Source organism: Opisthorchis viverrini, assembly GCF_000715545.1.
Source record: "Opisthorchis viverrini unplaced genomic scaffold opera_v5_50, whole genome shotgun sequence".
Taxonomy (NCBI): Eukaryota; Metazoa; Platyhelminthes; class Trematoda; order Opisthorchiida; family Opisthorchiidae; genus Opisthorchis; species Opisthorchis viverrini.
In genome coordinates this window covers 2,103,160-2,125,436 of record NW_008751706.1, presented here as the reverse complement: position 1 = coordinate 2,125,436, position 22,277 = coordinate 2,103,160, and the positions used below count along the sequence as shown (strand labels likewise).

The window sequence follows — 22,277 nt, the reverse complement described above, 5'->3', positions numbered from 1 at the left end:
ATCCAGGCTGTCTGATAGGCGTTAGTGAACATCCATCAACATCGATCGTGCTTTTATGAAGTGCCTGAACGCTGATCACACTCGGTCGTGCTGCTGAACACTCTTCAGCTGTTGCTGAATTGACCTGAATTGGCCTGGATGCTTGCTGGCTTTCCTGTTGAGATTTTGGTGGAGCCGTAGGTTTCGGGCGTTCTGAGGTTAGTTTCAGGAATCTGACCTTCCTGATAGTATTATCCAGATGAGAGAGCTACTGGCCGTTTGCTGAGTAGAGAGCGCGCTGATCAATGTGGCACGCATTCTCCAGATGCCAGTCGATCAAGGCCGAAGTTGCGTCCAGTACGACATATAGGCAAAACCGAGACCATTTTAGAGCTGTGGCTCGAGTCACGTAATTTCAAACATACGGCTGTCTCTGATAAAAGGCTGTTCACCTCATGTGGGTGCACCCTCTGACGACGCGCATCTTTACACTCACCTGTCGCGTAGTTTTACGTTTAGTTGGTCGTTATTCACTTTCTTGCTCTCTCGAAAAATAAATATTAACTGAAATCTTTTCTATTCATACAGACTAGACAAGAAGCAACCACGAGGTGTTTCAGCTCATTCAGATTTGTCGCCGGAACAGGCCATAGTCGCACAATTTTGGGTTCGACATTCATGAAACCCTTTGTAACCGTTTTCGATAAGACTTCATTGTCTGTGTGGCTGAAACGAAGATAATGACGGACGCCCGTTTACTGCTTGCTTGACATTGAAGTAAATCACTCTGGAAAAAAACGCTTTGACCATTGGTCTCACCTTGTTTGTAACAGGGGGAATCTCTGTTTTGATTAGCAAAGTAGGGAGGCTTGGCAAACAGTGACCTGTTTATGATCGATCAGTATGGCATGGTTAGCAAGCGTCTTCCACACCACCAGGAGGCTGGCGGCATCCAGTATCGACGGTTGGGAACAATGTATACTGAGTCCGCATAGCGCAGTACTTACGGAAGTTACATAACTAGTCAGGACAACACTGCCCAAGGATCCACACTTTTCAGTTTCAGCTATGTAATTTACTGTCTGTGTTGTTTTTTATGCTTTCGTGACCGTCATGTAGCAAAATTGTGGTTATAGAGTGAAGTCGAAGACGGGGATAAGGCTTCTGCTGGGAACGAAGTGTGAGCTGACTTCGATTGCGGGATACTGCAGCCCTATTTCATTGAACGCACCGAAAATACTTGATAAACTGAAAAAGTTGACGGAGATCTCCCAGATCGAAGCTATTTTCATGACACCGCCGAAAACTTGGGTAGTCAAGTAGATTTGGAATCCTGGTGTTTCTGACACTATGCCTCTCGTAAGTCTCATTCTCTGAGCAAAGGGCGGCTGCAGCAAGCGATATGTCAAGCGGTTGGGCGATTTAACTTCTGGATTTTTCAAGAATATCGGCGGGAAGCTTCAGTTTAAACCAGATATTTCAATTAGGCTCTCAGTTCAGCGTGACACGGCGAGACTCTGACACTCTTGGCTCACGACAAGAGTTGTGATTTGGTAATACCTCAGGGAGGGTAGAAATTTGATATTTTACGATTCGTCACGTTTGACCCGGAACTAATTTGGCTTTCTAGCTATGAGCATAATGCGTCTAAAGACGTGTTGGAAAACAGCGGCAGACTACGGTCAGTCAGGTATAATCGAAATATGACTCACATCAAACCGACTGTTGCATATATCAAGGGAAATTTTCATGGTTCTAAGGTCACCTGAAATTATTCAGGGAGGGGAGCGACCCCTTCAGCCACATTTAAAGCTGCGCACTTCAAGTCATTGAAGATTCCCTCCGAGGTGATGAATTACCAACCTCAGACCTCAGACCTAATCGCCCGACTAAGATGGAATAGCTGTCCGGAGTTCCCAGATGTAGCAGTCAATCTATTTATGAAAGACACACTGACCACCAGGTTACGATCCCGCTGGGGTTTTTTGCAAGTGAATGTTTCAAGGAATGGTATGCTTCGGGATATTGGCTGCCAGGCGCACGTGACTCAGGTTTGGGTTGAAGGCAGAGAAAGCCAATGTTGGTTTTCGATAAATACACTCACTTGCAAATCAATTTGGTTTTCACAAGAAACTCAACTGAATCTCTCGTTTATGAGATCCTACACCTGAATGTGCTGCACACAGGCCGCCTCATGATTCAGTTGGCACGATATTTGAGATATCGCTATACATTTTCATAAAGGAAACTACTCAAAAAGTTGCTGAAAACTCTTCGACAGCCCACGACCGGTTTCGCCCTTCTTGGGGCTCATCAAACAGGCGCGGTTCCCGAGTTCTACTTGGACCCAAATTGGACTGTTTTCGAGAAATACACTCATTAGCAAATCAATCTGTTTTTCACGCGCAGCGAAATTAATCTAGGTGACGTGAGACATGAGAAAGAGAATCATTCAGGTCTTTCGTTCAACAGCGTTTTATGTGAATAATGGTCCTGGCAGAAACTGTCCAACTTTGAGGGAGTTATCTCACAAAGACATTTGATCCTGGCAATCCAGATAGAATTTGATCCGGAAATCGTGGAAAAGCTTTGGCTGCATGTCGAATTAGCGTTGAAGAGTGAGTTGATTTGACCCCTACCTAAGATCCAATGTCTAACACGTGTCTGCTTGTCAGGTGGTAGATTGCGATGAGTTCAGTGGGTGGATGTGTAGGTCCTCTGAGGTCCCGTATGGATGATCTCCGGATTCCACCCTTGGGCATGACTACAGTATCTGGATAGCTACGTAGTTAGGTGTACGGAGGCCAGCCGGCCCTACTAACTGAACATTACATCATTTGGACGGATGTCACGTGCAGGACACGGAACAAACGAAGGCATGCTCTGACTGGTCAGAATGCTAGCCAATCCGGATCGAGCATATTTGACTTGACGCTTATAGCACCCTCACCGAGATTCTGGCACGACCTTGTGGAACATTCTGTGATAACCCTACAAATACAGTTGAATTAACTGTCCTTTGTCTCCCTAAAGGGCTGTCTAGAGCTACCGTGCATCTTGATATACCATAGTGGGCGGAGCAGGAAGCTAAGGGATCATTCAGCAAGACGCAACACATACCAATTATGAAAACGACCTTTGGGGAAGTCTTCACCAAGTCACAATATTAGGGCAATCCAGTTGGGTGGAACATTCGTCCCATCGATGAGTGCGCGTAGCTTTCTAAGATTTCAATACACGGCCCTGATATAAGTTGAGGTCTGATTCAAGAAAGTGTATAACAACGAATTTATTATGATGGTTCTGCCCAAGTAGAGTTCTTTCTTTCTGTTGGATCTGGAGATGGGCATCCGTTATGAATCTTGTATCCCGTTATTGAAATGTCTGGCTGTCTCATTGTGTATCTGATAAATTCGACCGGAAATTCTGTGTACCCAGATTCTTGTAGTGGCTGTCTTTTTTCAGAGAATCTTGTGGTTTTCCTGATGACATCATAGGTTTCAGACTCATAAACTATACTACATGAAGTCAAGAGTCCATTATTCCACTATCTTTGTGGTCCTGAGGTTGATCTTAACGACTTGTCTTTTGATGCTTCACATTACTCCACCTTTCATTTTCACTACTTGTTTGCCATCTTTCAAGAATGGGAGACTAAAAGTTTGAATATTTCTTGTTTGGATTGAAGTGTGCAGCCAAATGTGAACTGGGACTGAAAGCAAAAACATCATACTGATAACTGTCGTACTGATGTGAGGACGAATACTACTGATGAAGCATGCGAGTAGTATGTAGTTTCCTCGTAATTCCGTCTCGCGTCTAATGGTAGGTGGGGTTTACTACAGAACTTGTGGAACTGCTGTGCACCGCTCGGTTACCACTGCGTGATAGTCAATGGATATCCACGAAAGTTCAAGAATACGCAAGAGGATGTTTAGTTTTCAAAAGCAAGCTTCATATGAAACGTTTACGTTTCTGTCCATTAGTTTGTAACTGTTTGGTTGGGGTTTGCTGTTAAACAACTCCGTGGCGATCAGCTTTCTTCTCTACAGTGGTAGTGCAATTTCGGCACTCTTCAACGGTAAGCAAGGCGTACATCTCGGGAACATCTGCACTGTACAACCTTATCGCATTGATTAATTGATTATATTCTGACAGTGACGCTCAGTGAATTCAAACATCGCCGAAACACACACTCGTACACTGGTTCATGTCCTTGGAAAAAATAAGCAGGCACACTGCCCACAAGTCAGGTGACTTCAAAAACAATCAGACCATTCACTTCTGCTCCATAAACTTAACTAGCAATGTAGTTTAAGAGTGTGACCGAGTCAAACAACGAGAAATCCCGATTTACTACCCACTGTTCTGACCATAGGCGACAAGTATTTATAAGCGGATTTGCATTGAGTATTCAAACGAAGTAAACCAAACCCATGATCCCTTCGTCCTACCTCTGAGGATCGTCGAGAGGGAAACGCCTCATGCTTTGACAACGCTGATACCACAGCCTCGGATGTATTCCTACCCCAAGTTTGAACTGACAACCGCAAATCATGGAGCGATGGAGCCAAGGCCATCTGTACCACCTCGCTTTCATTTTTTCGTACCATTTTGCATATTCTTCGACACTAAACACGTGCCATTGCACATTGGGCGCACACTTTTCTCCGCAGCCATTGGAGTTCTCCGACGACATCTCATTCGGTCAGCTGAAAAAAATGGCCTGCTCTCCGTTTAAATAACTATACAATCAGAATTGCGGAGGCGAACGATACACCATTCTGCACCGCTTTGTTGGTGACCTAGACTCATCACTATCACCAACTCCACTATCACACACAGAACACACTGCGCACCAGCAATGCACGCTAAGCACGTGATTTCGATCAATACTTGGTAAGGAACAATCAGAGATAAGCACATTCTACCACCCTAAACCGCACATATTCCACCATCCTTAGTCTGGTGGATGCGCTCGGCAGTACGGCAAAGGAATATAACTAACTGAAAAGTAAGTACGAGCAGCTTCAGACTGGAATGAATATGTTTAATTTTTTCCGATTAATCAGACCACTTCTGCTCCATAAACTTAACTAGTAATGTAGTTTAAGAGTGTGACCGAGTCAAACAACGAGAAATCCCGATTTACTACTCACTGTTCTGACCATAGGCGACAAGTATTTACAAGCGGATTTGCATTGAGTATTCAAACGAAGTAAACCAAACCCATGATCCCTTCGTCCTACCTCTGAGGATCGTCGAGAGGGAAACGCCTCATGCTTTGACAACGCTGATACCACAGCCTCGGATGTATTCCTACCCCAAGTTTGAACTGACAACCGCAAATCATGGAGCGATGGAGCCAAGGCCATTTGTACCACCTCACTTTAATTTTTTCGTGCCATTTTGCATATTCTTCGACACTAAACATGTGCCATTGCACATTGGGCGCACACTTTTCTCCGCAGCCATTGGAGTTCTCCGACGACATCTCATTCGGTCAGCTGAAAAAAATGGCCTGCTCTCCGTTTAAATAACTATACAATCAGAATTGCGGAGGCGAACGATACACCATTCTGCACCGCTTTGTTGGTGACCTAGACTCATCACTATCACCAACTCCACTATCACACACAGAACACACTGCGCACCAGCAATGCACGCTAAGCACGTGATTTCGATCAATACTTGGTAAGGAACAATCAGAGATAAGCACATTCTACCACCCTAAACCGCACATATTCCACCATCCTTAGTCTGGTGGATGCGCTCGGCAGTACGGCAAAGGAATATAACTAACTGAAAAGTAAGTACGAGCAGCTTCAGACTGGAATGAATATGTTTAATTTTTTCCGATTGCACAAATCTGTTATATGGAGAAACCAAATTTCGTTACCTTTGGATAACTCCACACACAGTCTTGCGTTAATGTAGGCTACGGTAAAGTAAGACACGGAAACCAACCCCTGCTTTCATGGTTATCACAGTTTTTGCTAATTCAGATATAAAAAATGAGGTATCCCCTGGCAGCATACCTGTTTTACATGCTAGGAACAGAAACGACGCAGAATGGAGCTACACGCCCATTTGCGAGTAACCCTTGGGCTATTAAGTGGCTCAACTAGAAATCAGTTGGATCACAGGCCGATGATGGCATTCGGCTGACTGTTCCAGACGAAGGTCGCCTTCTTTTTCAGTTAATGGGATATTCGCCATTTGGGATGGCTAATTACTAGGTTGTCTGTAAGTAGTATGGTAGAACCTAAACCACACACTGGCTAACTTCGCCTCCTTCTGGACATAGGAGTTCCAGACTTTAAACGGATCTGTTCATGTCTAGGTGTTTACTAACCGTACATGAAATATTATGGTTTAGTGCGAAGGATCTCCGTCTCTCGGTATGCCAACCTCCGTTACGATCAGATCAAATTCATGAGATTTCGTGAGGTGGAATGTATTCCATGGCGTTCGTCGAGCACACTGATGATGTTTCCTCGCTTGGTGATGAAACTGCCAAGCTCCGCGAACAGATCAACAGCCAGTAAGCTCATTTGAGCTACCAAAAGTTTAGCACTACTAATGGAAGAAATCCTTGTGTCCAACCACTGTTGGGGATCGAAGAAGACAACACTTTGGTATACAAAGGTGGATTAGGGCCATAAAACACATTGAAAATGGTAGTTTATGGTGCTCAGATGCACCCAGAGCAATCAGGATATGCATGTAAAAGGCATCCACATCTATTCAGACCGTCACTGCCTGAAAACTGAACAAAATGCTTATTTCCAGTAGAATCATCGACCTATTCCACCGAGGACCTGAGTCCTTCACTGATTTAGCACTTGCGAGCCTGAAGACGGGTGCTTTTCGAACTCAGTCTGCTTAAAACAAATTAGAAAGAAAGCGGTGGAGGCGTGAAATGGAGGGTATGAGATATACTTCCGAGCACAGGTTGAGTCTTTTCGGTCCAGAGGACTTTGGGTGCTGCTAGACTACCATCAAACAAAGAAGAAAGAGTCTTGAGTAGTTTGAGTCACCATGGCTAACTCATGGTTGTAAAGTTTTCCAGATGGGGGGGATGGCGACAGACGTTTAAGTTCTGCCATGCCACCCGAAGGTTGCACGAGGGCTGGGATACTGCCAGGTTGCCCAAGACTAGACAGGGGAAGTTGAGAGGCAGAGGTCGGGCTCGAACCACGGACCTTCTGGTCAATAAAGTCGCGCTCTAACCACTTTGGCCAGCTCGCCCCGATGTTCAAGTTACCGAGGTGGTGTTTCTCAAATGTAGTCTACATTGTCAATATTTAATTTTGAATTAGACAGTGGGGCTGCACAAAACACACTCCCCACAAAGTTGTCTCCACAATGACACTGGATTTTTTAGTTCATAGTTAAGCCTTACACCTCATCCAGAACGTCCGGTTCATCAAAGAGAGATGAGACTATGAAGGTAGTTATCCTCGTTGAAATAATCGCTCACAGCTTTGGTGGCGTTCTATGGTCTAGCAAATTAGTAGGCTCCTTACCGAACTCGTTTTGATCACAATAGCATTTCGCACGTGCCTTTCGTGCTTTGCGATATGACCACGGACTCTGACGTTTAATCGCAAAAGTCTGCATGTATGCATTGACCCAGTAACCATGAGTAAACCGTCAAATACCTCAAGATGAAAGGAACCTACCTATGCCATTGAGATGCCGTTGTACACACTACATTTGTGCGCATCAGAGTGCTCATCTTTTGCTAATCAGAATCGCTTAAACTTTAAAGGATGCTGGAAAATATCACATTTCTTGCTGCTTCGTAACTACTTTAGTCCGACAGTGAGAGGCTGATAGTTCAATCACGCTTCGTGTTCAAAGCTCATGAGACTGAGCTCTACTCAGTACTAAGTTCATGTGTAACCTAGCGGAAGTCATGATGATCCCAAAACAAAAGCCCGGTTTTTGCGAAACAATTTCCAACAACAGGTTTTTCCTAGCATGTGGGCAGATCTTCGTGCATACTTTAGTGACACTGTACTTTGTTGGCGTACTTATTGCACTGACGGTTGTGATTGTGGTTTCTTTTATACGGACGGTATTGCTTCTGTTTGACTCTGCCTTCCAACTCCTGAGATAGCTAGGCCTTACACGAGGTTTTGGTCCACATATTCGAAACATTTAAACGGACGAAAATGAAGAGTAAACTACGATAAAGACGTTCCTCTTCGGACGTGAAAAGCAGCAACAACACTATATTGATTGGTGATTAGTTTCAAATTGGAATCCCGAGGTTGACTTTAGACTAAGGCAAACCCTAGTGCGTATTCATAGTATAACAGTCAAAGAACAAGCATACTTTCCAACTACCAGTTTATCAGAAAATACGATGAATTTTCGGGCACTTGCCACGTGTGTTGCAGTATCAATCGTTTGGAAAGATTGATTTTCGCATTCTTTCCGTCTTTCCACGTTTTCGACGCCATAAGTTGTCCGCGTTCACACTGGGTTGCATTTACGCAGCACGACAAAGTTCCAAGGTCATCCATCAAGAGTATGGTGACGGACAAGCGAGGACAAGCGTGAATCGCTGCACTGCGGCTGTATGCTTGACGAATCCGCCTGCCTCTTACACCCACTCTGCTGTTTCTCTGGGACAGAATACGTTAAATAAAACGTACTTTTAAGGCATGTTTAAGGATACAGGGTGCATCTATAGAAGTCTGAAGGCTCTGATATAATTACGATGACAGACTGGGCAAAAGATGCGCCGAGATGGTCACCTCAAAAATTATGAATTAGCAAGCACATTGGTAAAGAAGTCAAGACACACTGGGTCACCGTAATTCAGATGGGCATCCTTAGTAATCATACATTTACTGGTTTTATAAGCTTTACGAAATTCCAACTTATACAAACCCCTGTGTTCAAACCCATCCAGATTAAAGCAGAATTCTTCAGAACATCTAGCGCTGTGCAATTTTTGGGTTTGCGGGATACGCATTTTGCTCATAGTCACACCACTCTCGTTTGAACGGTTGTTTTCCTGTTCTGGCGTAATTATTCCGGTGAGTCCACACCAAACGGGGGAAGCACTGGACTCAAGTTTCGCTCTTATTAGAGAGCTCATCAATCAGCAGTGCATATCCACTTACGCCAGAACAGAAGGACGACTGTTCAAACGAGGGTGGCGTGACTATGAACAAAATACCTATCCCGCAAAACCCCAAAATCGCAACCAAAAGTTGCTCAGTGGGTTTCAAGCGCGTCACCTGACCGGGAAGTCCTGATTGGTGGGTCAATCGATCGTCACAACCAGGACAGTTACTGGGTCGTTGTTCGATGAGTCGGGTACACCAGCACACGTTCGCCTGTTCAGACGTGAAAATTCAGATGGGTCCAACGTGCGTTGGTGGAGTAGTGGTTACACGCTCGCTTCGCATGTCGGATGTCCCGACACGGCCACTGGATATGCACTGCTGATGAGCTCTAATGAGAACGAAACTCGATTTCTTTTTCGTAGGCTAGATAAATTCATGTAAGCACATCGTTACTCTCGAGCAGACAGTCGCTGTAGAAAATAAACTCATCATACGATAGAAACTAAAAGTTCGAGTTTAAGAGTAGATACATCAAAGGTTGTGATTACTCATCTGCTTGTGACATGACCGTTTTGTTGTTACCTTACGGTCGATGTCTGCTCTACCCCATAATTTACTATTGATTATTCACAAGGCTGCTGGAAACTCTTCGATAGCTTACAACCGGTTTTGTTCTCCTTGGTGCTCATCAGTTAGGTGTATTCTCCACGTTTTTCTCAAACTTACGATCTACTTGGACCCAAGTTGTATGAAATTCGCCTAGTTGATGAGCCCCAAGAGGGGTGAAACCGGTTCAGGCTGTCAACCTTGTGAGCAGCTTCTTTTGTAACGATATACTGTATACATACTATATTTACTATATTTAATATATAAAATACATAATTTACTATATGTACAAATACAATACATATCGTATATGCTAAATATTGCACCAACTGAAACGATAGGTGGCCTTCGTGCAGTACATTCATTTGAAAACAGAATCAGCTAAGTTTCAAGTGAGTTTCTCGTGAAACCAATTCGATATGCAAATGAACCCAGCTGAATCGCTCGCTAATGTACTCTGGGAATTTGTAATTCTTTGGACAACCGGGGAATTTAACGTAGTGAAGAGTATAATGAGATGAACCAGTTTATTTATTGACCCACTGTTCAGTAACTAGTCCAGTTTCATTTGGTGAACGAAGTAGAACCTACATCGGTTTCCTGGTTCCGTTTCTTATTTGATCTATGTCATTTAGACTACTGAAATTTAACTCTGAGTAGATTCTACGCAAACTGTCAAGATTCCATAGTTGTAGTATATTTTAGTCTGTGACTGGATACAAGCAGGAGCTCAGCCAAAATCAATATCCGTTACCCAAACAAGCTCTGAGCAATCCGGAGTTTGTTCACCTCAAGAGTTTAACGATGCACACAAGTGTGCTCTACAGCTGGGCTGAGATACTTTTACTGATGGAATCACATGATAAAATCTTCTGTGGAACCACTTTTTGCCCAAGATCCCATTTTCCCACTTCTAAGAGCTTTTGGTGCTCGACTTTTATGTTTTTTCTTCCGTATTACGCTGATCCCCCTATCTTGTACTATTAGTTCTCCTAGTCTTAGTCCTTGACGATGCCTACCGAATCCCTATTGGTCGAAGAAAACAAGAAAACATTGCCAAAGCGACTTCCTCACCTACATTTTCTGTCTTACCCCAAAGAGGTCCGAAAGTTCAAGCTCAGAAGTTCTTCGTACAGCTTCTCGCAATCATTCTAACCGTTGTAAAGTTTGCATACCATTTTTTAAGGATATCTCGGATTTTTATGCGATTCAGATAAGTTTTAACCGTCAAAGCCAACTGAGGCCCAAAAGTGATCGACAGGCATCCCGATGAACTTTGATTTGCGTCACAAGATCAACAACAAGCTGGGAAATTTATAAAGTTGTCCGGTTAACATATTATGCCTCACTGTCCGTGAGAGATCGATTGTTCTGTAGAGACATGTCCTCAGCACCCTATTAGCACCCTTTTATTCCCGCAGGGCATAATTATTCCTTCACCCATTCACATCAATCCATCTTACGTGAGCACAACAAATCACCTCTGGAAAGAAACCATGCATGGGAGTTTGAGATCAGACCTAAGGTAATCTTTGTGCTGCTCAAAACAACCAAGAAGGGAAGGTACCGATAAACGTTCACAATCAATGATGACGGGTGACAAAGCTCGCTACCAGGCCTTTCCAGAATTTTCATATCACTACCCCAAACTAAAATCTGTACAAAAATAGTGGCTCGTCTAAACACCATTTCGGTTTATATGCAAGAGGATACCAGGCCACTCGCGACTCCCAGTGTTCTCGCAAATGAAAGGAAGAGGGCCTTCGCTGCGGCGGTTTTTCTATTAGAAAACATCGACTGAACAGTTACAGACTATTGGACAGGGTAGTAAAACTCTCATATTCATCTTGTTTACCAAAACTGAATATCCATCCTCGCTTTGGACGCGTCTTCCTGGATATTCATTGACTGTTGCTCAAATGCAAGCAAATGCTACAAAGCGACTCCACAAATTCCTTGTTAGATGTCACTTTTCATGAGACGCGAAGCGAATTTCGAGAAAACATACTACTCGTATGCCCCATCAGTAGTACCCAACGTTACACACCTTTTCCCCTTTAAAGGTCGTTCGCAAGCCACCGATTTTCATTTTCCTCCGTCAGGACAGCTTTGACAACGGGTCTGCTCGGCCGCTCTTCAGGCGTATCATGCCACTCACGAAGATGAGTCCCATTAACCCTTTTCGGTCCTTCCACTTGACCTTCGCGCCTATGGGGAGTGGTCGTGCCTTCCTACTTGCCATTTTCTGTCTAGTCCTGTCCTGAACAGGACTAGACTAGCTCCTCCGGAGACAAGCGTGTTGCCGGCCACAACCCAGTCGATCTGTACAAAAATAGTGTGCTTGTCTAAACACCATTTCGGCCACTCACAATCTCTCGGTGTTATCGCACAGTTGCAGGTGTTCAGTAGTTTATTCACATATTTGATGCCACCCAAAAATGAAATTTCTTCCAACTATTAACAAACCATAAGTACGGGAAACTTGAGAATTTTCCCATTGAGGCCATGCCGAAAAGCACTGGTTCATCCTAACCTGGAATAATTGGCAGTCCAGAGTTTTTTTAGTATGTGAATGCCGTTCATTTATGTGCTAGGATTTTCGACATATCTTTAGAAACAGCGTCGCTACATCACAGCGGATCTGCAACACAAGCAAATTTTCACAAAATCATCTATACAGTCGTGATCGGGACATTCGAAGGATAGCTGCATGTGATGGATGGATTAGTTCGTAGAAGTCCTCTTGGGAGTTTTACCACAAGCAAACGTTCACAAAATCATCTATAAAGTCGTGATCGAGACATTAGAAGGATAGCTGCATGTGATGGACGGATTCGTTCGTAGAAGTCCTCTTGGGAGTTTTACCCAGAGTTTTTTGCATCAACATCATTGACGTGGATTTAGTTTTTAAGTGTACGAGTGTTTTCTGAAAATCCATCGCCTTAACAGCCGAAACGTTCCATAAAAATGGGGCGACAGAATTGACCATGGAGACTAAAGTCGGAAACTTCCATATGGTTTAGCTTAGGCTTGAATATGTGTCACGGTAACAACATCTCGATTGCTTCTGAATCTTAGGGACATATTGGGGAACTTTACAAGCAAGTGTTAGCCATCTACTTATAGTAGTATATGAACGTGCTGAACCTTATCAATCTCAGTAACTGCTCTAGAGGTGAATGGTACTTATGAATGGTGTTTATAGCGCAATTAGGAGAACTCAATTGATCTTGTATTGGTCGGTTTCCCGGCAGGCACTGGAGCTATGGTGTAATGCTGAGTTCCAAATTACTTGTTTGTCACAGAAAATTTTTAAAATATTTTTTCATGGTCAACACGGTAATCGTTGATGGTATAATCGAGTTAAACTTTGATGCTATTATGTATAAACGTGAACTTTGGTCAATATTCGAAATGAAATAGTTCTCAATTCAGATGCACACGCACATGGTTTTTGGCAGAGTATAAAACAGGAAAAAAGGTTAGCAAGATACACATTTGCAAACGAATTTGGTTTTGCGAGAGACTCACCTGGAACCCAACTGAATCTCTCGTTTGTACTGTTTTCAGGCAACTGAAAACATGTTCCAGTTGCTACGAGATTCGAGATATCGCGATGCATGTATATTCCAAGTGGACTACTTATAACGTTGCTGAAATGGTCACCTTTGTTCCATCAGCACACGCCAGACACCCGAATTGTCACATCTGAACGGGCAAGCGTGTTCATCCTTCAGCGATGTGGTTGGTTTGTCCGACGCTTCAAATGGCAACCAACCAGTAATTATCCTGGTTGTGTAGGTTGACTGACCCGCCTGTTGAAACTTCTTAGTCACGTGACGCGACGGAAGATTGTAACCTACTGGACAAATTTCGACAAGTTTTGTATGATTTTGTTGTAAATCAGTCCAAATCAATTCGCCACGAAAAATGAAAAAAAAACAAAGGCAAACTTTTTGACATGTTTGAGCTGCAACTCGGGTAACATGCAAGTCTTTCCATATTCGTACAATAAGTCGAGAATAAATTCAACAGTTCCTTCACGAAACGAATTCGAGTTAATTATCTAGGTTTTAAATAACCACAAAACACCTAAGGATATTCTTATCACAGCTTTTGATACACCAAAGAAGATTATCCACGTTTTAAATATTTCCGATGTCTATGATTAGTAACGCACGCAGGGTGAAAGTTTTGGGCTGTCAAAAGACACATCACACTTCACAAAAGCATCTCCAGTTTTCCCTAAGGCGTTGCAAGGACTTGTGTCATCAGTTTTCATCAGAAATCCTCTCCCGGAGGCTGTGGTTCTTGAAACCTCTGTAGAATGTGTGCGGGCCCCTATAATAGATAAGTACTCAAGGCCAAATGGTGTTTCCTTTACGAGCAGACTACTCAATAAATGTCTGAAAACTCTTCAATAGTGTGCAGCAGATTTCACTCTCTGTGAAGTTCAGAAGGGGTCGCGGTCTTCTAATCTCCGTCAGAGCTATGTTCTAATGAAACACCTTTTGCGGATTCATTTGGTTTTGTTTTGGAAAACCCACTGAATTTCAGTTGTGGGATTTGTTCAACGGAACGCACCATTCATAAGGACACTAGAAACCCTTTGGTAGCTGAAGAGTATTATGTACAGTTGATGAACAGCTTTCTTATATTTGTTTGGCCATAAATAACTAATTGTTTTTCGCCTCAACGTGTACGATGCATGAAACAGAACCCGAAAACACATCCCCTACAAGATGGGCGCAGATAAAGAGTAATGCGTTGGCTGAAGATATCTCGGTGTAATGACAGGAACACACCACGTACAGACCTAGAATCCATCTAGTTGTCCGATGCAGACTGGCTGACACCAAAACGTACACTTGAGAAACGTCGCTTCACTGATTGAGGCTTTGTCCACAGGCCTCGTGGTCCGATCCCATCCAACGGTGATGGAACGGCCTCACTATGAGGGAGGTCATCTATTGGCATTCGTAGCAGTTGTGTTCGGGAGCCACAGTCATCGGTTTGAAAGTTCAGCAGATATTGTCGCTGCCGGTCAGTCTTTGCTGTGCCTTGCATATCATGGATACTATTTTCCCTGCCATTATCTCTAGTTCAAATCGATCTTCTCCGATCCGCAGAGGGTCGCGCGCGGATGTCTACTTTGCAGCATTCAAAGAACTAACATAGTACACTCATCGATCGTTAGCCATAGTTTTTTGGTGGGATAAGGTCTCCAAAAGGGGCTGGTGCATCAAGTACCCCGTACCAGGCAACAATCCCAATGTTGCTGAAAGAACAGCGAATTATCGTCGCAGATGCAACATACCTGTGAAATAACGGAGCACACTCGTGATGAAAGCAGTTTTGATCAACACTAGCTAGGATGAATATTGACAGAATGGCCTGTGTTGCAAAATAGCTGTGAAGCAAATCACTATGGCTAACGTTCCAGCGATTCGGATCAGTGGTCGGAATTTTCTGGCGGCTGGTGCCAAATTTTGGACGAATTTTATTCGTACAAATATATGTGTCGTTCTCCAGACCTACTCGTTTCATTTAATTTGTATGCATTTTAAAACAGTATTATGGGTGTTTAAACCAATCTAACGAGATAGGGAATTTGTCAGTGGAATCTGCGACCACTCATCTAACAAGACAGGATTTTCTCGCAGCACCAATCGGTTTGGACTAAAACATAATCTTTTGTTTCAACCGGCATGGTTTATTTCTGCCGAATCGTTTGGCCCTTAATATATTTGCTCTACGAGAATGAATGATGTCTGCAGGTCGATTAGTTGTATGGGCAAGGAAGTGACAATGATTTGGGACGCCTAAAGATGCCGAGAAGTGGTAATGCCAGAATTTTCTAGCTACTAGTAGCTCGCCATAATAATTTCGATATAAACCTCCAGAGTACTGGCAATGTATGTGGATGCGGGTATAACGGTGTATACTACTGATGAAGCATGTGAGTAGCGACCTTTCTAGTGATATGATTGAAAATGAAGGTGCCTGCGCAAATTACGGAGCCGCTTCGCAGTATTTGTTCATTGCTGCTTATTGTTCAAAGGACGTCCAGGAAAGTTGTAAGAGAACGCTTCAGAATGTCCACTTTTCAAAGGCTGTGTGCTGATAAGGTATTTACTTACGTGTCTGACTTAACCGCCCAGGGTGCCTTTGCTAATAGACAACTTCGTACCAACCACAAACTAAGCAGTTACAAGCCACTAGACACTAAATTAAGTATCCCATCTTCACAGAGTTTTTGAAACGTGAGCATTCTGCAGAGTTCTCTTGAACTCTCCTGGGCATTTTTTGAATGAACTGGCACTGCAAAGCGATTCAATAATTTCCGTAATAAACTTCACCTTGTACAAACAAAAACTTCACCTTCCATCAGATGCGTGGGCGGAACTTGGACACTAGACCGGAGGCTGCTCGCACGCTCCATCAGTCGTACACACCATTGTGTTGACTAGGTATCGATCGGCTGTCACCGATCAGCTGATCAGCTGTTCAGCAGCCAACTCTCGGGTGCTCGTCAGCCTGATTAGGAGACGAAGAAGACGGCTTTCGCAGTAGTTTCGCTTCAAGCATTGAGCAAGAGTAATACAAATTTTCTTCAGCCTACTCTCATAATAAGTGTAGTCATCGCAAACCAAATCGACGGGTGCAAAGAAGCACACAGCCTGTCCGAATTCAGCACAATACGCCCGACATCTACTGATTCGTCAGTGGAATCAAGCAGAGTATTGAATAGACCAGAATGGATAGGTAAACAGCTTTGAACAGAATGTGTTACTTGCGGAGCTGAATTACGAAGGTGACGATAAACTAGCCTCAGACGCTAAATGTCTAATCCATAGATCCATATTCGAAACCAGCTGAATGACGGCCTGATATAGATGTCCCAACTAACCTGGTGTCATGTTGCGGAGTACCCAGTGGAACCCAGAAACACAGTTAGAAGCTGGCGCTTAAATACAATCAATAGAAAAACCTAATCCATCTTTATGTGACAAGGTCAGATAAGTGTAAACAACTACAAATTGCTGTCCCGTTGACCGCCAATCCAAAGAGGTGTAAATCAGAGGACTAAGGAGTTATTTTAACCGCATTCCAATCAGCGATCTATGATAAACGAAAGCGCACATCTCGTGATCGATTTCACGGTATCTAGTAGATAATCTGGAGGATACCATTGCTTTTTGAGCGTTTTCGGTCGTGTATTCAGTGATTTATTTGATGATATGGAACTCCTCCCCCGGTGGTTTGGCCAGCTCAGTTTGTCTCCATATTTTCACTGCTTTTGTGACCAATTCGTGGTGCCAGAACTGAGCATACGAGAGTTTCGTACATATCAATTTATCCTTCAGCTGGAAACTACTGACAAGTTCAGGAGTGAAATCCGAGTTCCAGAGCTTTAGAAACACCAGTTGCCTCAACCCCTGTACTCTGCCTGACACATTTTTCCATCTCGGGAAGATAGTTGGCATGTGCTTGGCCACTGGAGTGATAGACTGAAACTGAAAAAATATAGCGAAATACACTCATTTGCAAGCAAATTTGGTTTTGTGAGAGACTCACTCGGAACCCAGATGGATCTCCCGGTTTTGAAGTCTCCAGGCAACTGAATGTGCTGCATCAGGCCGCCTCATCTTTCAGTCGAGATATTGCGATACATGTATATCTTTGTAATGTACTACTCATAAGGTTGCTGAAAATCCGTCAACAGCCCACGACCGGTTTCGCCCTTCTTGGGGCTCATTAGGTAGGCGCAGTCTCCGGGTTTCCGTCAACCTTATGTTCTACTTGAAACCAAATTGCATGAAATTAGCGAATATACACTCATTTGCAAACTAATTTGGTTCTTTCGAGAGACTCACCTGGAACCCAGCTGAATCTCTCGTTTGTGATGTTTTCAGGCAACTGAATGTGCTTCGCCAGGCCACCTCATGTTTCAGTTGCTACGATATTCGAGATATTGCGATACGTATATATTTGTAATGCACTACTCATGAGTTTGTTGAAAACTCTGAAAACTCTGGATAAAATATAATTATATTGAATCGCGACTTCTCGAAACTCTACAAATTGCACGATAAAATCGAGTTTTAATGTGGAGAAAAGAATTAATTACTACGTGAGTACACCGAAAGTGCTTTACAGTGAATCCTGTCCGAGTGTGAAGACGTATCACCTCTCTGTCAGTTTAAGACTACTTCTTGAGTATATCCTAGAATGATTTCATGGAACTCCACTTCACTGCAATCAGGTTTTAGGTGATAGAAAAACAAACTGAAAGACTACAATTAGGTTCATACAAAGTTTGCACCCAAGGAAATGGCAAGCTACTAGAAAACCGTGCATTCGTTTCGTGTTTCCGCTCTAACTATCAGTTTAATCCCATCGATTCACTCAGGTGGGTACTCAAAATGTGATATGTGGCGCTTGCATCCACGGATCGAGTGGACGGGCTGTGAAACCGGAAATTTGGATCAAATTGTCCAGGATCAGAAGAATGGGTCAAGCTGCCCTAAGAATCTACTATTATTGTTATAAGCACCTGTGACCAGCAGTGTCCAGTTGACACGTGGGCGCAGTAATTTGATCCTGCGAACAAGGTTGACATTTTCAAGAACCGATGGGATGTGCCATGATATCTCCTGGTAGTTTAGCTATTTTTCGTGAGTGTATGTGTTCTCTGCAAGCTTGCAAGCTAACTGCCAAGCTTTGCGAACAGATCAACGGTCACCTCAGTCACCATCAATAAACGCACCTGAGCTACCAATATTCCGGTACAATTTGATGTTCATTCTGTTCGGGAAAACTCTCCAACGTAACCCTGCGCCCCTGAGTTTTAACATAAGCAACTTTGAGGTAACCAGCTTTAACTCCGTAGGTTCGAGCACAGATTTCGAGATGTATTCACAAGCATTCGAGTACCGTTCTCCTCAAAAAGCCTTCTGCCCTCCATATAATTATCATCTAATTTTGAAGAGCATGGTCACAAACATAAAAAGTGAATGCAAGCGGCGAATGCGAAAGGGTGACAGGGGAATATGTAATAAAAAGAGAAACGTTTCTTTCGAATTCACGTCACCAACAGTTCCAGCCAGATGAGATGAATCCCAATGTGTAAAATTTTTGGTATGGAAACGCGCGTGTAAAGACCAACGACCGAAAAAAGGACAAACAATGGTTAATACTCTTCAAGGCGTGGTAAGCGCTAGCACAATCAATTTTCCCTTCTAACCTTCTCCTACGAACCGTTTCGTTGGTAATCCGAGTTAATTTGATGAACAGATGTCCGTTTTTTGGTATGTAGTTCATAGCTCCTTTGGGTTGCAGTTCCAAGTTTCTAATAGGTGAAAGAGAGATCATAAATTACCCTAATACATCGAGGTTTTTCATCCAGTCCAGATACTTTATGCTAAAAATGTTGACAAATTCCTAGTGAAAGGAAGAAGGCCTTCGATGCGAAGTTATCTGTTCGGAAATGCCGACTGACCGGTTACAGACCATTGAACAGGGAAGCGAAACTCTAATCTGCATCTTAGTTCCAAAAACTGGACACAGATCTTCTCCCGAACGAGTTTTCTTAGAGATTAGTTGCCTCCACTCATTCGTCGGTCAAATCCAAGCAAATGTTACAAAGTGGCCCCACGAATTCCGCAAAGAGTTCCCTTTTTCCATCAACGCAAAACGAGATTCCACAAACAACACATACTACTCGCGTGCCTCCCGATCAGTAGTATCACCGTTACACTAGTAGCTCGGTGGAACGAGGCCTCATTGGAAGACCTCGGTGGTAAAGTAAGTATCTGATAACAGAATCACCAGCTATGTAGTCCACAGCTATGTAGTCCGGTAGGTTGTGCCGTGGTCAAAGACGACTGTTTAGTGAAAAAAACGAAGTTCAATATCCGGATTTTTACGAAGTATTAAATTGTGCTCCATTCTTGAACAAGGGAAAAAGTGTCACTAGGAATACTCAAGAGAACTAAGGTTTTTCTGGTATGTGATTCAAAAATCGTAATAGGTTTTCAACAAACGGGGCTAGGCGTCCTTTGGTGGTTCAGGCACCAGTTTTTTCAGATAACTAAAGGCGACGCCGGTGAGTGCTATTCAGACGGAGGGTTTAGAGATGAACCGGCCCAACGACACTCCATCATCCTGCATCATCTGACCTTAAGGGCAGTACTCATCGAGCATCCGTATCCGTCTTTGAACCGGGCCATTAGTGTTGTGTAATGTCCAGCTTTTAAAGAAATGAGTTGATAGTAGCTATGGAAAATATCTTTCACTTGCGATGATACATCCTACTGGTTCTTGGCGCACATTTCCGAAATTTTGTCGAACCATGGGTTCGCAAGCCTATTATGCACCGATAATCTTGCCTCCTTTTCAATCAACTGAACAAGGGACCATTGTATGACGGTTTACTTAGTCACAACCAGGACAGTTACTGGGTCGTCGTTCGATGAGTCGGGCACACCAATCACATCGCTCAAGTGTGAACACGTTCGCCTGTTCGGATGTGATAATTCAGATGCACCCAGCGTGCGTTGGTGGAGTAGTGGTTACACGCTCGCCTCGCATGTCAGATATCCGGGGTTCAAATCCCGGCACGGCCATTGGATATGCACTGCTGATGAGCTCTAATAAGAGCGAAACTCGAGTTCAGTGCTTCCCTTTGGTGTGGACCCACCGGAATACTTACGCCAAAACAAGAACACGGCCGTTCAAACAAGAGTGGTGTGGCTATGAACAAACATACTTAGCTATAGTCACCCACAGTATAACCTGGAGGCCGAACTATGGAGGAAGAGCTCTGTTGTTGACGTTCCCGATACGAAACTTCGAGTCATGAGTAGGTCTGATGATTCCGAATATCAAAAAGGAGAATTGGGTTCGAAAGTCTACAGTACCGTTAACTCAAAAGCAAGCACAGTTACGCAGCACACATCAGCTGTCCCCGGTCGTGGTGTCAACACGTGCACAAGTCTGCCACTGACCGGCACAGTGCAGTGTCAAGGTCCGCACTCCGAACAAAGTCGAGCGGAATGTTGGCTCTGCAGCTGCGGTCTTCCTGAGAACAGTCTCGTGATTTTGTGTTGCAGTGCGGTTACACGGGAATCACGACAGAACATTACAGGGTAGGCTCAACAAACGAGCACGATATGGTAAGTAGATCAGCCGGGCACATTCACAAGCAGACATGCGGCAAGGTTAATGACGGGTTTAGATGAGCAAAACAAGTGGAGCTCAAAAGTACATGGATGGAAAAAAACCTTTCAGCGTAGGACCCTTTCGGTGCCTGACTGCCATACCACCCGAAAGTTGCACGAGGGCTGGGATAATGCCAGGTTGCCCAAGCCTAGACAGAGGAAGTCGAGAGGCAGAGCTCGGGTCCGAACCACAGACCTTCCGGTCACCCACGTTACCGAGCTTCTTCCGCTCAGTTTAACAGTCGAATAGTACAAAAGAAAAGTGGACTGGATAAGTTTTTGGTCTTTAATGGGGACGACTCAGACTTACAGTTGATTATTTATTTGTACGGCGCCAAAAAGGAAAGGCGCGGGAATCGATGATTGCTGGAGTGGCTTAACTGATATGTGGCTGATCCGAGGTAATTCCTTGTTTTTTTATAGACGCCAGCTAATACCGACTACTCCCTGCATTAGAGTATTTGAGGTCATTCTTAAGGTTTCTAGCTGCGGAACGGAACCAGTCTTGCTTAAGCATGTCCGTTCGACGCAATACAGTTTACCGTAAAGTATTTTCTGTGTGTGGAGCATTATTGTAACTTGCTGGACGGTAGTGCAATTCAGTATCCGTCCCTTGGCTTCCTGCTCCGCCCACGGCAGCTCTGCACAGCCCTTTATGGAGACAAAAGGAGAACCATTACATCTGTATTTATGGGGTAATCACAGGGTGTTCCACAAGGTCGTGCTAGAAGCACCGTGAGGGGGCGAGAAGCGTCCAGTCAAGGATGCTCGGTCCGGATTGGCTGGCATTCTAACCAATCAGGGCACGCCTTCGTTTGGCCCGTGTCCTGCACGTGACACATCCGTCCAAATGATGTGTATTAGGGATGCTGGCCTCCGAACAAGCATGGAGCATGAGCATATGTCAAGGCTGTTTACAGCCTCCTTAAAGGCTCTGGGTGTCTCATGTACCAAGATCGAGTTCACGCCTGTTCTTACTTCCCACTTCAGCTTAGCTATCTCCATTGCCCGAACCTGTTTCTCTCCATGACAGAAAAGCTGTGTACTTTCAGAAAACAGTGGTTCTACGGAGTCTGAATGTCAGGGTGTACATCATTGCCAAAGAACAAGACGGCGAAACTGAGGAGCTTCCAGTGGGAAAAAAGATCCATTTGCACCAGACTGAACGTTTATCTACGTCGGGTGCTTTGTGCTCCTGGTATTTTCTTGGGAACTCCTAGAATCGTGAGTATCACTCAGCGTACCCGGGTATCACCAAATACCGGAAGAGAAATCACTGACGCAAAACAATTACTCTACAGCATTAACGTCGTATTTCACCTCTCGCACCTTATTAACATCACAACCTATCCGTTTTGTCTGATACGTTTATGTTGCAGTAATG

The 22,277-nt window shown here is 43.9% G+C and overlaps 2 protein-coding genes across 2 annotated transcripts in view; one reads left to right on the top strand and one right to left on the bottom strand.

The window, feature by feature from the left end:
* Positions 1-14,738, bottom strand: part of T265_03506 (hypothetical protein) — a gene marked incomplete at both ends in the record, with an annotated part of 16,963 nt that extends 2,225 nt beyond the window's left edge. Inside the window, one exon of the mRNA XM_009168006.1 lies at positions 14,538-14,738. Coding sequence (XP_009166270.1) covers positions 14,538-14,738 — 201 coding nt within the window. The remainder of the gene's footprint in view (positions 1-14,537) is intronic.
* Positions 4,957-22,277, top strand: part of T265_03503 (hypothetical protein) — a gene marked incomplete at both ends in the record, with an annotated part of 91,637 nt that continues 74,316 nt past the window's right edge. Inside the window, one exon of the mRNA XM_009168003.1 lies at positions 4,957-4,993. The remainder of the gene's footprint in view (positions 4,994-22,277) is intronic.